General features: G+C 41.8%; 1 protein-coding gene across 4 annotated transcripts in view; it reads right to left on the bottom strand.

Moving 5' to 3' along the window:
* Positions 1-237: 237 nt before the first annotated feature.
* Positions 238-17259, bottom strand: part of LOC121330007 (potassium voltage-gated channel subfamily C member 1) — a 32295-nt gene continuing 15273 nt past the window's right edge. For 3 of the 4 annotated variants that reach the window (XM_041276194.1, XM_041276196.1, XM_041276195.1), the window contains 2 exons: positions 7498-8431; positions 2329-2931 (listed from right to left, as the gene is read on the bottom strand). In XM_041276194.1, the coding sequence (XP_041132128.1) occupies positions 2780-2931; positions 7498-8431 (1086 nt within the window). In that variant the 3' untranslated portion in view covers positions 2329-2779. Of the gene's footprint in view, positions 499-2328; positions 2932-7475; positions 8432-17259 lie in introns of those variants that run through there. The other variant, XM_041276197.1, reaches the window with a different exon arrangement.

Genomic DNA, 17259 nt, shown 5'->3' with positions numbered 1-17259 from the left:
AAATTTCAATGGTTTTATTTTTGTTTTAGTTTTTAAGTAAGTAAGCGCTGATAGCAAAGCAGGCTGCGAGGAAAATGACGTGCACGGCCGTATCTCCTGCAGAGTAGAGATCGGCTTGGCAAATACTAATTGGGCTTTGGATTTTATTTGGGGTCTTGCCAAATTGGTGGCACCCCTTTATTTTTGTGCTGCAGTGAGACATGTGTCCTTCAGACTTAGTCACCAGGTTTTTTTGGGGGGGGGAAGGCACGAAACAAAAACAAACAAAAAAAAAACAGCAAACAAAAAAAACAAAAGAGAAGAGGACAATGCAACAGAGCGTATTGATTATCAGACAGTGACGCTGTACACAGACCATTCTCGGCTACTGATCAATGCTATAGAAGAGATGGGACAGGAGACCGTCTTAATGCACAAGGAGGACTGTAGGGAGCAGCAGACACTGAAGAGGGTCCTAGTGCATTTCTGCTCATGCCAGCTATGTTGACTTTTCGTAACCTTCATTTGAAGAGAAATGCATTTGAGTACAGCATTGGATCAACAACAGAATGGGTTTTCAGTGAGGTTGACAACATTAAAGCTCCTTTAACAGCCTTGTCCGTGCAGGTTTGTTTTAGTTTGCATGCGGAGGGGGTAGTATCACAAGCTTCGAATAAAACACTGCTTTATTTCCACAGCCGATATGAACAACCCTTAATTTGCAGTGGCCGCAGAGTTTAGGAAAAAGTCTTAAAAACATACGCAATCCGCTGCGTCACTTTAAATTTGGAGATTACAGAAGGAAAATTCAAACGCATTTAAAATCTGTAACAAAAATGTCTATTTGATTGCCCTTGTGCAGAGAGGCTAAAACAAGTCCCATCTTGCGCTCTAGTTTGTCTGCAGTGCGTTAGCTTGGTGATACTACCTCAGTTTGTCTCGGTAGTAGGTTCCATGCAGTCATTTAACCTGTTTCAACACATGCACACAACTGAACATAAAGGCAGCTATACAGAATTACATCAATCAACACAGACACACACACACAGACACATATATGCAAAAAACAGCATGGATTTTTCATCCAGGACAGCACTGCTGACACCTTTTTTTCAGTTAAATTATTAATTTTTTGTTGTTGTTTGTTCCTCCTTTATTGAAAGAAATTCTTTGTAGCTTACCCACACTTGATCTTTCGTTCAGGGCGCAGAGCATGCTCAATAGGAGCAATGCATCATGGGAGACTCGGCAAGGCCATGTACCCTATTGGCATAAACGGCCCCATGATCCACCGGGAGAGGGTGTGGTAAAGAGGCTGGGTTTTGGGATTCGGGATTTGGGATTCTGGGTAGGGGACAGCTGAGACCAGGCTCAGAACATGCTCAGGATGCTATTGAATCACTTTCCACTCTTCTGTTCCAAAGTTAAAAAGGTATAGCGGGGATACTTCCAAAAGAAAGCATTATCCAACTAGAGTCTTCTTTCATTGTAATCTTACAACTGATATTTACACAGAAATGACCCCTACTCTATAGAACACTGGCCATTACAAGTGTTGCATCTAAATCTTATAAACCACAACTGGTGGGGTATAGCATTTGTATTCTACATTCTTTGCATGTTGCTATTAGTTTAGTTTTAAAATATATATCTATTATATACAGTACACCAGTAATTGGCTCTGACTACATCTGTCCGGTGTGTAAACATCTTGGGTTATGTTAAAGTCCGTTATGCTAATACTGTCCTCTGTGTAATCAGTGTTGCACTGAATAGATATGGAGTTTTGTATTTTTTTTTTAATCTGCATTACTGGTTTTGTGTTTTCAAGCACACTTTTTTTTTTTTAAACATTTTATTTCCCCTGGAAAAAAAGGGAAAACAGATTAATGGGAGGACGCTTTTTGTTAACTTCAATTTTGCTCCCACAGTGCTTGTGTTAGATTATAAGGGCAGCTGGTTTAGTTTCCTGTACTGATGTTAGATCTGCCCCTTCTTTTAAGTCGTAGGCAAATGTAGGAACAGTCAGACCGAATGAGGCTTCTACAGCAGGTCAAATGGGTTCCTGAGACTTCTAATCAGACTTTCTCGTTAGCTCACAGCTACAGGACATCCTGTTTCGGAATCCCAGCCCAGCTATTGACTCACTGCTTGCCCCTCACATGTCCTCCTTGTGCCTCAATCCGTCTTAGGTACAATTGGGGGCCCAAAGGAGAACAAAACACCAAAAAAAGTAAAGAAAGGGGAAGTTAGGGGTCTGCCTGCGCCACAATCAGTGGCCAGATCTCTGTTTCTTTCTTTCATTTTTCATTGTAATGTAAATAAATAGATAAATTAAAAAAAAAAAAAAATATATATATATATTTTTGGAGGGAGGGATGGGGGAAAACATCATCCTAAAGTCATTTTTTTTTTTTTTTTAAATAGAATTTTTGATTTCTAAAAAAAATATTTCTTTTTTCGCTTTGTGTTGCAAGAGACAGAAAGCATTAAACAATGCAAACAAGACTGGGTTGTCTATTACCCGCAAGAGATTGCGATGCCCTGTGTCAAACGTCAAACCAGAATGCAGATCTTTACAGTAGATATGCCTGTGTGTGGAAGTGCATTGTGTTTCTGTATCCAGTGTGGGAACAGTGGAAGGGGATTTGGGGTGGAGCTGGGGAGGGGTTGTTGTGGTTCTTTTGGGCAGCGGGCTGGTTGATCATGGTCTACAATTGATTGCTCGTCACCTTGGTACCACCAGGAGGTCGGAGAGCTTGTCTGCAGTGGAGGTACAGTACGGCTGTGGCCTCATCTTTTACATACCCTTCCTTACTCTTCCCTCAGATGGGTATTTCAGCTCCCCGGTTGTAAAGAGCTGGCCTTCCTCAGGGGATATGGCCTGGTCTATATGGGGACAGTCTTCGTTAGCCAACGCTGCCTTAGCTGCCTCGCCATTCCCTTTGGAATCTTCAAACATATAAGCACAAGTGAAACACTAAGCACTGGAACGAACCTTTTTTGTTTTGTTAATTTATTTTTTTTTTGCTTTTTTTTCACTTGCATTTTAAGCTACAGAAGAGCCTGGAAGAGGAGATGGCTGTAGCTGCTGCAGGTGGAGGTGTGAGAATTTGAGCAAGGAGCCGGTAGCACATTCATTCGTTCGTTCAACGGCTTGCGAGAAATTGAGACGCAAATGTTATGTTAATGCAAGAAGGAGAGGAAACCCGCTTTTGTCATTAGACTGACACTATAAATGAGACACTGGCATTATCACTATGGATGCCACCAGAACATCTAAGACTGCTGGATTCACAGGAACCAGAAAATGCATGATCCGTACTAAAGAACTGCTGGAGCATTTGTAGGGCCACGGTACTGGCACCATGGCAGTGAGAAGCTTTATGTGTATTGACCCAAAAAGCACCTCACAAGAGTCTAGGTCTTACCAAAGCAAATGTCACTTTGTGAGGTCTATGCATATCAATGCAATACAGGGTCTGTGTCAGAACTGTTATAAACAAGGTTATGGCATCCTATACATAAGAAGATGGTAATAATAGGCGTTTACAAATGAGTGGCCATTCAGCTCATCAATGCTAGTGTGGTTTCTAGTAGCTGAAAGTAGCTTTTCAAATCTGGCCTGGTAAGGGCTTGGTAACCCATTCCATACCCTCACCACTCTCCGTGTGAAGAGGTATCACCTACTCTCTATATAGTATAGTGTATTATACTGTAATGTAAATGTTTTTCAGTAGGTGAACCTATGTGGGCCACAAATAGTATGCAGCAAAAATAAAATAACATGTTGACTCGCATGGTGTGGTCTAGGACACAGCAGTGATTCAGTCACTTTGGAAAAGTGAGTAAATGCTATACTTAATATCTCTCTCATTGTCTCTACCTGAATTTAATGTATGGATATAAGTTAGGTGCACAGTGCATCCTTCACACAGGGGATGCATTGGGGGGGTTTGACAGCCGTGTTGCTGCCGCTCGTCTCTCAAATGGCAGGCTAGGTTCTGGAGATCTGCCCCATCTTAACAGCTTCACTATTCCTCCAGCTCTGGTGCTCTTTTAGAAACTCAGTATGACTGCCTCCAGATACAGCACTCCTCAGCGGATCAATACCACAGGCCACGTGTAGCGTGTGCTAGACAAGAGATCTGACAGAGAAGAAGTGTCGTGGAGGCAGGCTCCTACAGCACATATGCGTTTAGATCGATGTGCAAGATAGAGGACTGCACTTGTTTCTCTGATTAATGTTCGCCGCAGAAACGATTTGTAGCTGCAAAGTTTTTATTAGATTATCCATCTATTTTGTTGTGAATTAACTGGCTAACATTGAGTAGTTTACTGTATTTCATGCAAATGTGTAATTATCTGTCGGTATAGACTGCTTAATAAATGCAATTAGATACAGTTAGAAAAATGAATATTGTAGTCAAATCAATAGATAAGAGCACCAGTGGTTATTAATATGGAGTTCTATAGATTCCAGATATGAAAGTATGACTTTCGAATGAAATATAAAATAAACAATAGTTTGGATCTCCATAGTTAAAGGTATCATTGAAATAACAATACCGTTTTCTGTACGAATCCCTTTGTAGTGTTATAGTGCCCTACCCAGCCACCTGTTGCTGCCTGTGTAATACTTACAGAGCTACATTATTTCACGAATTACAATCCCAGTCATTTGGTTATAATTGACAGACTGTTTTGGGTGCAATGTAAGAGGGTCTTTGGATTCTCGCTCATGCACTTCAGAGGAAGGATAGATCTAATGAGACACTGGCAAAACGAGGAGACATTTAAGAGAGTCCTAATGGAGCTGGCCTACTTAGGTTTGGCTATTTTTAGGCTGAACAAAGCCTTTGTACAAACGACCTGGCTGTGGCGCTGCACTCCGGTCTCTTTCCTAAAGAGAAGGTCTCCCGTGGCATGCCCTCGCTGAAGAACAGTGTTTAGCATTATGTCACTTAGAATGCCTTCCGAGGCCATCCTTCAACAACACTGCGCTCAAGACAAAAAAGCCTGGAATCGACAGCAGTGACGGGCTCCGATAACCCTACCGTAGCCTACCCTGTCATGCCATATATCTCTATAAAATGCCTTTCACAAACAAGCCTTGGTCAGTTTACAGACCAACGAGGCTCAACACAGCTGAGCAAATGGATTTTTTTTTTTTAACATAGCCAGTATTAGGGCCAGTTATAAACATATAACTGGCCACACTGTAGAAAGGCAACAGGAAGTACTGTATGCATGGCTCCAATGCACCCGTGTCGGCTCTCGTTCCTTTACAAGAGGTCAGTGGTGCCGTTCTCTACACCTGCAGAACGGAGCATTAACACAGATACAAGTATACTGTTTAACGATCTTCAGAGATGGAGCAATTAACTCTAATTATAACTGACGAATAGAACAACAGTGAGCGACCGAGACCGGGTAATTAAGGACAATTTCCATTAAAGCCAATGGGTACGGTTTGCAAATAACTAGGACCATTCATCTGTTAATTGAGATAGCTAATTAGATGAAAGATTTTGAGATACTGTTGTTATTTGAAGTACCACTGTCTTTCCTTTTTTTAATTCCAGTGTTGGTGTTGTTTAATTTATGTATCAAATCCCTCTCAGATGTATTGAGCCAAGGTCACTCTCGCTCTGTTAACAGAGCCTGGGCTATTGCTGCAAATCCTTTTAAATATCATGTTAATTAACCCCATGAAAGCCACAGGGACCTTGCCTGTAACGGATTCTGTTCTCACCTTTACTCTAACATGGTTTCCGTGGAAACAAGCTCAGACTCGGCTAGACAATAATGAGCAGCTTCACAGGGTTGAATCAAAAGCCTAGATAAATAAGTGCGTGAATTAATATTTCACGTTTGTCAAAGACGATTGATTAAAGTCAGACAGCGATACCTGGGGAGTATAAGAACTCCTCTTCTGTGCTCTGCGGAGGTGACTGGGAGCCTATAGGCTGTGAAACACAGAGAGAGAGAGATCTGGATTGCTCTTGGCATGAGAGATCCTATAGTCAGCCAAAGCAGTTTTTTTTAAGGTTATAGAAAATTGATAAATACAATCTGAGTATGCAGTCTGCTTTATCTTAAGGTCGAGGCTTTGCTCTGGTAGAGACTATTAAAAATTAAAGTGTATTGTCTGTACATTATTAGTCACTACATTTCTCAGTGTTTGTCTAGTTCTGGTACCATCAAAGCCTGCCCTCTTAGAAAGTGGACTGGTCAGCTCTGCAAACCAGCTGGAAACACCAGACCAGTAACTGCGTTTCCCATTACTGGTTCCCGAAAAATCACAGGAATTTCCAGACGGGTTTTAAAAAAAAAACAATATTGTGCCAAGAAAAGTCCGGGGTCATTATACAGTGTCAGGGTTACTCTTTCTGAAAAAAAGCAGAGTAATTAACCCTATTGAAATATTGAGCTCTGTGTTAAAGAGGGGTAATTAACCCTAAGACAAGGCACAAGCCTGCTCCAAGTGAGATGGGCACAAAACTCAGTAGCATGTTGCAGGGTTACCCACGGGTAGCATGGGGGGGGGGGTGGGTTGGTTTTTTTTTTTTTTTTTTTTTTTTTTTTTTTTTTTTTTTTTTTTTTTTTTTTTTTTTTTTTTTTTTTTTTTTTTTTGTTTTTTTTTTTTGACTTTTTTTTTTTTTTTTTTTTTTTTTTTTTTTTTTTTTTTTTTTTTTTTTTTTTTTTTTTTTTGTTTTTGTTTTTTTTTTTTTTTTTTTTTTTTTTTTTTTTTTTTTTTTTTTGTTTTTTACTTTTTTTTTTTTTTTTTTTTTTTTTTTTTTTTTTTTGTTTACATATTCATCCTTATAGTGTTTTTTTTTTTTGTTTGTTTTTACGAGGTAACAACTCTACAGAAAATGCCAAATCCATCAGTTGCATTTATCATTCGTTTTTGTTATTTGGAACTTTATATTAAAACAGCCATAAGTGTACCGACGCCAAAAATTCGAACTGAATCCTAGGGTAAGTCACACAACACCATTCAACTGAATGGCAGCTCTGTGTAATGATGGAAGCTGAACTGCTAAGTTACGGAGGCGAGGAAGTCGTTAACGTCGCAACACTGCTGCACAGAGGTAAACAGCGTGGCACGATTGTTCGAAGCACCATTTAAAAAGGTACACAAGCGGTGTGTGCTTTACGGGAGAGAAAGGCCGTCTCCTTTTAGATGAATGTGCTACTTTGTTCCTTGCAGCGGAGAGCTGGCTGAAGTATGCAGACCCCACCGGGGAAGGTGGGCGGCGGGCTGGGGAGAAGGGAGACGAGGGGAGTGACGGGTGGTTGGAGAGTGAGTGTGGTAGTGATGGTGAAAGTGACAGTGGTGAGAGAAGGGAGGGTTGTGGATGTGAACGGTGGTAGCGGTTAGGGCAGGGTGAGTGTGAGATAGGGAGTTGGGGGGTGTTAGTTGTTGTTTTATTTGAATTGAGTATTATTATTTAGTCTTTTTTTTTTTTTTTTCAAAAGGTCAGATTGACATTCCTCTCAGAGGTTTCCTACCTGCTCTGTTTATTTCTAAAATCTCTTCCTGGGCCAGGGGGCAGGTGTCGCTCTGTGTGCTGTGGTGAGGCGAGTTCACGCCCAACTTACAGTAATTGGGAGAGCCCAGCTGTGGGGGCCGGGGGATATGTCTGTTTTTTTTCTTTGGTAGCTTCTGCTTAGCCATTGCCAAGGAGTAGTACATTCCGAAATTGTTGACTATGACCGGCACAGGCATGGCGATGGTCAGCACCCCAGAGAGAGCGCAGAGCGCGCCCACCAGCATGCCAGACCAGGTCTGAGGGTACATGTCTCCGTAGCCCAGGGTGGTCATGGTCACCACGGCCCACCAGAACCCGATGGGGATGTTTTTGAAGTGTGTGTGTTGACTGGCTCTTGGGTCGTTGGGATTAGCACCGATGCGCTCGGCGTAGTAGATCATGGTGGCGAAGATGAGGACCCCCAGCGCCAGGAAGATGATCAGAAGCAGGAACTCGTTGGTGCTGGCCCTCAGCGTGTGGCCCAGGACCCTCAGCCCCACAAAGTGGCGGGTCAGCTTGAAGATCCTCAGGATCCTCACGAAACGGACCACCCTCAGGAAGCCCAGCACGTCCTTGGCTGCTTTGGAAGACAGGCCGCTCAGCCCCACCTCCAGGTAGAAAGGCAGGATGGCCACGAAGTCAATGATGTTGAGCGAGTTGCGAATGAACTCCACTTTGTCTGGGCAGAAGGTGATGCGCATGAGGAACTCGAAGGTGAACCAGACCACGCAGACACCCTCGATGTAGGTCAGGAAGGCCACCGTCTCGGTCTCCTGGTAGATGTGCTCCTTGGTCACGTTGTTCATGAACACCTCCTCTGTCCGGTTGATGATGGGGTTGAAGGCCTCATGGGTTTCCAGGCAGAATGTCGAGATGGACACCAGGATGAAGAACAGGGAGGCAAAAGCCACCCACTGCACAGGGTGTGTGTGATAGAGAGAGAGAGAGAGAGAGAGAGAGAGAGAGAGAAGAGAGAGAGAGAGAGAGAGAGAGAGAGAGAGAGAGAGAGAGAGAGAGAGAGAGAGAGAGAGAGAGAGAGAGAGAGAGAGGGATGGGGCAGGGAGAGAAAGGAAATCAGATGAGGTGAGAAAACTACAAGCTATATTATTATATCATTTGTCACCTCTACCCAAGACTAGATCATGCAGGAACTAAATACTCCTTCCTTTATATACGAGTATATTTTTAGCAAATACATGCGAGTCTTCAACAAATACTTATCTGAAGAACTAATAATCCCACTTCTTCCTTAAAAAACATTTTTTTCCATTGTGGTCATGTAAAACATAACATGTGAATACAAACCCTGTATCAAAGCAATCGCATAAGCCAGGTGTGAGAATGCAGTGAAAGTCACGCCATGCTGGTCGACACTTTAATGTTCCTGCAATTCAAATGCTTTTCTTATGGGCAGACTCTGTATCTATTTCTGTTCGGGTCTGCAGATCAGGAACCCATGGCAGATGCCTTCTAAGCCCCTAGCTGTTTTTAAGATTTAGGGTCATATATACATCAAGCAATAACATGCAGGTACATGCAACGGACTATGTGTTAATGCTTTGTTAACTAAGGCATCTCTGATATAAAACCCAAATTCAGTAGGTTCAAGGATTCAAGCTTTGGCCTTGTACACACGCCTATTCACTTAGTACTTTGTATTAGTATACCCAATATGTATGCAATATTCACACTGTACACATATGCCGTATACTTTCAATTATATTTGATGAGAGGTTAGTATTGAAAGTGATTTCCTACTGTAGCTCACTTTCTAATGTTCTTTTAACACAGCTTCCAACTGAAAAATAAAACAGTCAATGAACATTATATTGTGCCAGATCCACATACAAGTCAAAGGGCTGAAACTCAGCCAACAGAGATGTTGAAATGTTCAGTCAAATGCTGTACACTACAGTTCATATCAAGTAATGGAGCAAGGGTAGCGTGCATTTACAAATGCACACAGATTTACAGGGCTTTGCAGATGTGCAATGTACTACCTGCAGAAAACAAACCATGCACAAAACAACCTTTTGTTTGGTGTAAATTACTCGCATACGCGCCTTATCTGTTACACTGTATACACGCTATCTGTTGTTGGCCGTTATTCAGAATTCAGTGCCTGGTCTCATTGCCTTTGCTTCACAAGACTCCTGTCCTGTCAAACACATTATGCGCCTGTCAGTGTCTGGTCCTGGATCAGCAGTGTGCGCTTGACCTGTCAAGGGCTGGGTTACCTTCAAGGCCACTGGAACTAGGGGTGTTGGGGGTGCGGTAGAGTCAGGCTGGAGTACGACCTAATATATTATAAATCTGTAATGTTGAAGTGACCTGGAAATAATGTATATCCATCGGCGAATGCAGTTAATGACTATCAATACATTTGCACACAGTGAGGTACGAACAGAACAGCTTTAAACCACCCGAAGGAACTCCATTAGTGCAGATACATTAATGCCATCTATCCATCTGCGGTTAATCTCTGTATGTGTCCACTGAGCTGTAGCTTTGAGAGAATAAGACCAGCAGGGGCACAACAGAACAGCGAAACACCTTCAAGAAAGCAAGAACAAGGAGTCCCGCACCCTTCCTTCACTCATCTGCGATAGCTCTAGTTTGGAAGCATTGTGATTGGACAGCTATCACAAAGGGACCAGAAGCTGTTTACTACAAACAATACAGTCGCCGATCAGTTTTCAGATGTGTAAGTTGACCAGCAGATGGCACTGGTGTATATACTTGTTATTGTGCATAGTGGGCTTAAAAGCATGTAAGTGTATATTGAAAATGATTTGGATTCTTTCGTATTCAAATTTGGTTTAAAATGCAGAACAAGGACTGGCAAATATGCACAAATATGTGACATCTGAGCAGAACGTCTGCAAGGAATAATATTGAATACAAAAGGGCTTTTGTGCTTATGGTTTAATACAGTGAAGCCCCAAGAATGCAGTGCTTAGTGAATACATGTTACAGGCCAGCTATACTACATGCTTTATGATCTACTGGGCAAATATTGCCATCTGCAATCTTATTGCATCTGCAACCTATTGCCATCTGCTAAGCAGGCTATTTACTGGGCAAACATGTTGTAAAGAGAGCCATGCCATAGTGCATCGATTAGTGTGTATTAATATCCATTTACAAAGGATTTAGGTTTAGATGCCCGTCCAAATGCTGGCTCCTGTGTTTGATTCATGAACCAAAGCGACACAATAGGAGGCTGTGTTAATATATTACCAACCAGTACAGGTTTATTTAATCATCAAGTCTGGGTCTATTATAATCTGGATGCGCTGTTTTGAAAACAAGATTTCTTGCCATCTGTTAACTGTTAAAACAGTAATCCTGTGGAAAATGACTGTTATCTTACCTGTGAAAAAAGTTTCCAGTGAGAGGGGGATGTGTATTGCACAACATAATTAATTAAATTTTCTAGCTATGCTCACTGAACCATACTAGACGATACCATGTGATCACAGTGCACAGGTAGTTAAAATAATCTCTTTGTTAGCACATGGTTATTAAAAACATTTGCACTATAGTATGAAGGATATTAAAAAGAATATGCTCATTGAACATTGCAAATCCAGATCAATTCCAATGGCTTTGATATTATTCTTGTTATATTACATAATGAACACATTAATGAATGGATTTGTTGAACACCTGCCGATAAATACTTCTTAAAGGCAATGCCGAGAACCAGCATGAGCACAGCCCGTACCTGAACGCCTAGCGTATTTTGATAATACTGTTTATCTATTCTATTTCTCTTTCTCAAGTTAATAATAAGAGGCTTTGCTTTCCGTTTGGACAGAATTTGTAAGATGTCATTTTTTCTTGTGTTCGGTGACACATGTGGCAATACGACCATTCAACCCAAATAAATGCATCTGGAGCAAGTATTCCCAACAGCAAGTAAGCTTTGTATGTTTCTATTTAGCAGACTCTGCACAATCACAAAGTGGCGATATTCTCTCATCAGCGCCTGCTTACAGAGCTACACAGTCACTTTATCTATGCAAAATTACAGTCGAATATTTGTATTCACATCCTTATCCACTTGTCTTTTTTTTTCCTTTCTTCTGACCTTCCAAGCATTGTCGTTAACAACATAATAAACTGATAGCACTGTTACCGAATCTGTCCACCAGGTGGTGCTATGCACTATGTACAAAACAAGCACACACAAAAAAACCCTCGCAAGCTGCCCTCACAATATTCACTGCCTCTCTTTGCTCAGAATTCTTCTTTTCAAAGCCAGTTGGTAGCTAAATTTAGCAGCTTTAAATCAGCTTCACTTAAGAGATGTTTTAGTAAGGCTTTGCCTCATCCCCAGATGTCAAGCTGACAATATGAATAGCAATCCTGCTGTTTCTTTCTTGGACAGAAGCATCCCTCGTGTCATTTTATGTAATTACAATGAAGTTACTGTGTAATAACATACACCATGTGCAGTTGACATGTCATTACAATGTAATTACATGGTTATTCATGTCCTGTAATAGAAAGTTCTACCGGGAATTCCTTTTTGGTCTGTAGCTTCCTTGTTTGACTGTACTGGTTGGTTGTGCCAATTAAGACTGAATACAAAATGCAATTAGAAAGAGAAGGGATCATGGGCTGTGCTGAAGGCCACATGATGCCTGGCTAGTCAATTAGAAATGTCTGGAAAGATCTGCTAAGTCAATAAAGAAATTTGCAAGATGCAGGTTTTCATGTCGACTCATGTAAAGCACAAAGTAATCTGTTAGCCGCGTCAAGTGCAATAAATCAAGCTTTCGTGTTTACGCTCAACCCTGACTCTGCTTGGCTCTAAAAGCACGGCTCATTCATTGCAGTTAAAGCAGAGTCCCAAACAAACAGCTCAGACATACCCCTGAAGGATTTGTTAACTTCAAAGGCTTGTTGCAAGAAGGAAAGATTGAAAAGTTCAGTACAGAGTTATTGATAAAAGTGATTCATCTCTGATTTTCCTCTGATTCCTCTTTTTTTTTATAAAACAAATCTTTCTGTGGCGCTTACTAACATAGCACAACTGCTCTGGGCCCTTTCCAAATGTCCCTTCACTACTCTTACCCTTTCACAGCCCCTCTGTAGTGGGAGAGTGGAGTATTCGACTAATTTTGTATTTGTATTTGAGGACTGTGAATAAGGAGACCCAGTTTGGAGCCTAGTCATTGCACGACAGTTGCAAGACTTTATACCCATGTATCATTATTAATGGTTTATTAATAACTTCTAAATTATGCATAGAATCCTAAATGTATTCAAAACTGTGAATTTGTGCATGTATCTCTGAGTGCCCTGGAGCTATTGTAATAATCCAGAAACGCTGCAGCCTTCAGTGTCAGACGTTGTGCCAAATTTCACGTGATAGGGACAGAGGCTGCTTGAAAAATGTGCCTGTGAAAAGATAAATGGTTCTCAATCTGTATATAGAGATTTTATAAGAGAGCCATGGCATTAACATGCCTGTGAGGAACAGAACTCCCCCGTTTACTGCATTACAGCATTTACAAGAGTATTATTAGTTAAATGACCTTATGAAAACAGTTGAAAGAACTGCAGTGAATGAATCCATTACAGTATACTCTACTGTACACAATCAGTACAACTTGTACAGTTCAATTTAAATAAGACTTCTTTAAATTACTAGTGTTATTTTTACGAAAACAATCCAGCCACAAACTGCACACAAACTGTGGACTGTACTTTTAGCTATTGGTTTACACTGTTTAATTTGATGGCTTAAATAGCAAAAGTTAACAAATGTATATTATACGGCTGCACTTGGTAGTTGCAAAATGAAAGAATGAACGAACGTGTGTGTGTGTAAAACATTGCATGTTATACATCTATATGTTATAAAACTTAATAAATTAATGTTTAAGAAAACAGCTTTAAAAAAACAAACAGACACGTGCTACCTGCTGCCCTTCCACATGCATGAGCTAAGCTCAGCGCCTCCTCACCTCCTGCCTGCCTGTGAATGTCAAGCCTGTAATGAACAGAGCGTTTACAATGGGAGTCAAGCAGGCCCCCTCGGAAGTCTTTAGCACCCACAGAGGGTGTATCACAGGAATACCTGTTTCTAATGACCTCCCTGGGGCCTGGGACAGACTATCAGGACTGCGTTACATAGAGGCACAAACACTGCCTGCTCACAGATACCGGAACCACTGGGCTCAGACATGTCCCGCTGCCTCGCTCAAAGCCAGCTCCCTGCTGGCTTCCTTCACCTGTTACAAATCAGCAGCGGTTGGGGTTACTGTGGAGCTAGGGTTAGGGTTTGGATAAGGGTTAGGAATAAAGTGCTGTAATAATACAATATTTTAGACCTACTGCAAAGTTGTGCAGCACGTCACATTCTATAACACTAAATATATACTTTTTTTTACCGTAGGATGTCAATGCTGAACTGTAGCACACAGACCCCCCACACACACCCTCCCCCTCTCTATTAGGGCTCGCTGTCATTCACTTTAACGAGGAGAGTCCTGATCATAACACTTCAGTAAAGATGAGAAGGAGTCTTGCCTGGGACGGATGAAATGTTTTGAAAAGAAAAAGCAGCCCCACATTAAAATTTCTTCAGAACAGTGTTTGTTGGACCACATGTGCCTTATAAATACCATTTCTCTCCCCCCTACCCTCTCTCCTCTGAGGCTGAGCTAGGGAATGTCATCTTCTCTTATGTAAGCACACCTTTGCTTGCCTCTCTCTCCCCTTGCTCTCTCCTCCTGCCTCCTTCCCCCTTCGTGTCTCACTCAGCCTTCAATTACACCCCCCTCACCCTGCCTTTCTCTCTCCCTCTATCCCTCCCTCCCTGACACCCTTCTTTGCTCTCTTTCCCTTTTCTCTCTCACTGTCCATTGCTCTCTCTCTCCCTTTGATCTTTCAATTTCTCTTTCTTCCTCTGCCTGACTCTCCCCCACCCCACCCCTGCAAATCTGAGACAAACAGCAGCATCTCACATCTCACTGTGATAATACAGACACATGCAGCTCATCTGTGCAATTCCACCACCAGCCGTCCTTTCGAAATTCACAGCAAACGAAAAAAATACAAGCTATTGTAACTATAGCAACCAGACAAGAGAAGATCGCCTATTGGACCACATAATCTTCCCATGCAAATTCTGATTCAATATGCATAACTCCTTTTCTGATGTGCGCTGCAAAATACATGCATAGCACAAGACAGCAAGGTCAGTATTTACAAAGCAGCTTTACAGGGCAATGCCTATAAGAAACCGTATACTCCCCTCCTGCACATACTGATGCTGTTTCTGATGCGCAGAGGTCAAACAATATGAAACGCTTGTTTTTTCTTGATAGTAATTTAGTATGTTAGTGCATTACTGACATTTTATCCTGGTTCAGTGTACCACAACAGCAATCATCCATATCTTAAAGACAGGTGCTCTGGCAGCATAACGTATATATAATGCTTAAATTGTTTTCACAAATCTATATTCAGACCTTGCAGTCTGCGAAGGCTTGAATCTTGCATGCCCTCTGTGGCCAGACACTGCTAATGCAGGCACCCTTTCTTCCCAGTGCCAGCTCCTGACAAAAACAAAACAACATTTTTCAGGGAGGCCTAAACAAAACCGTGAGCTCTCTAGCACCCTTCTTATTCCGCTCACAGGCTCTAAACATCATCGCTTTAATATTACTCTATTTTATATGTTATTGATTGGGGGGTGCTGATACCTGTACTCGTAATTTCCTTTAGAGATATTTATCAGCAGGTGTTAAATAAATCCATTCGTGAAGGTGTTCCAAACAAGAAAACTTTTCCTCACCTTTACAACTGACTACCAATGGCAATAAACTGGTGTTTAGATGAGACACCAGGATCTGATCAACCTTAGGTCTTAGCTGGAACCACGGCTTTACTCTCCTGTTGATCAGATCTATTGATCACCATCAACTGCACAAACCATGTGAGAAAATATTGACTAACACCTGCACCCATTTCAGTTGCTCCATTTCAGTTTTTTTTTTAATTTTTATTAGCCACCAATTATTTTTCTTTTTTCTCCCAATTTCGAATGTCCAATTATTTTTAGGCTCAGCTCACTGCTACCGCCCCTGCGCTGACTCGGGAGGGGCGAAGATGAACACAGGGTCGCGCGGACGGGGAAGCAACATCTCAACACATCAATCAGCTGCCCTAGGATTGACTTCTGAGAGAGAGAGCGAAAAAAAAAAATAATGCTGCAGTGACAGGAAGCCAATGATTCGGGAAGCATACAGCTAGCCCAGTCCCACACCTTCCAAAAACATGCAGCTGATTGGCAGTGGGCTGAACAATGATGGAACATTAGAAGTTCTACTTTTTCCCAGGCTACAAACCGTCCATTCCTCAGTTCAGACCGTAACTATTTACATGGGGACGGACTCTGATGACAGAATCAATTCATCACTGTAGCCATCTAATTGAATGACGCCACTAATGAATCAACTTGACAGTGATATACATGGCAATCTCATGCACGCACAGTAGGGCGGAGGGCGAATGAAATGATTATAACAGTCCTATCAAGCAACTATGCAGAACAGCTAACTTCTATTATGTCGTGTCTCCCTAGCTTTATATTGTTACTCATCAAAAATGTACCTCCACCTTTAGCTTCAAAATATGATAAATATCAGAACTGCGTTTTGCTATTGGATGTCCTTGACTGTACAAGTTGCAGGTCTTTGAAATCCACTGAAGGGAAATCACACAGTTCTTTTTTTTTATTTTTTGGATCATATAGCACAATCATGCTTAAAGAAACTACAATGTGTACAAAAAGCGACCGCTTATGTTAAGCTATTTATAACACGTGCATGGCTTTAGATCCTTTTTAGGTTGCATACTATGCTTACTGTTTATTGAAGAGTTATGTATACATATTATGCCAGTGTTAAAAGGTTAGAGGCTTGTTGTCAGGCAGGGTTATGAAAAAACATTTAAAAGAGAAGAGTAATCCATTGGGGATTTTTAGTTGCCACCACCCCCGCCCCTTTACTTAGTGTGTGCAACACCCATACGACTTCAGTGCTAGGAAGATGGAATGATCCATCCCCCCCCCCCCAAACAAAAGGGATGCTCGGATGCTTTTTAATCTGACAGGCTTGCACAGCGTAAGTGCAGCCCTCTCTGAGTCTCTGCAGCCGAGTCCCACTCAATCAATATGAACAATGGATCCAGCACTGATTGGAATTCTAACTGCCTTAATCAACTTCTCAATCTGCTCACACTGAAACTGCCAGAACATTAAACCCCCATTCCCCCTCAGCTATTCAAAGAGGCACAAGAACTGAGTAATGAGCAGTGCTAAAGGACTATGCACAGTCCTGGGCTATGCTTTCTATTATCCTGTGTGATAGATTTTCCTGTGTGCTATGTGTGTGTCTTTTGCTCTGTGCTGTTGCCTAGGAGTTGCATGAACACTAAGCATCATCATAGTGATGTCACAGGGGTCTCCACTGGGGTGGCTGTGCTCAAAGACACAGGGGAGGGGTTTGAGTCAGGGAATGGGGGTAGATCCTGGACAGATGGTGGGTAGAACATGGTTCAGTTCCAAAGCAGAATGTAGCATCCTGGGGGTTGCCTTCTAGGGATGTTCCTGGTATATTGAGAGCTAATCGTTCGCATTTCACAGCTGTACAACAGCAACAAGAAATGCTGAAATCCACATGGTGCTACTTCAGTATTACAGGAACTGAAAATGGACTTTCAA

This window comes from Polyodon spathula, chromosome 17, assembly GCF_017654505.1.
Source record: "Polyodon spathula isolate WHYD16114869_AA chromosome 17, ASM1765450v1, whole genome shotgun sequence".
NCBI classification, from domain to species: Eukaryota; Metazoa; Chordata; class Actinopteri; order Acipenseriformes; family Polyodontidae; genus Polyodon; species Polyodon spathula.
This window is presented reverse-complemented; position numbering and strand designations above follow the sequence as displayed.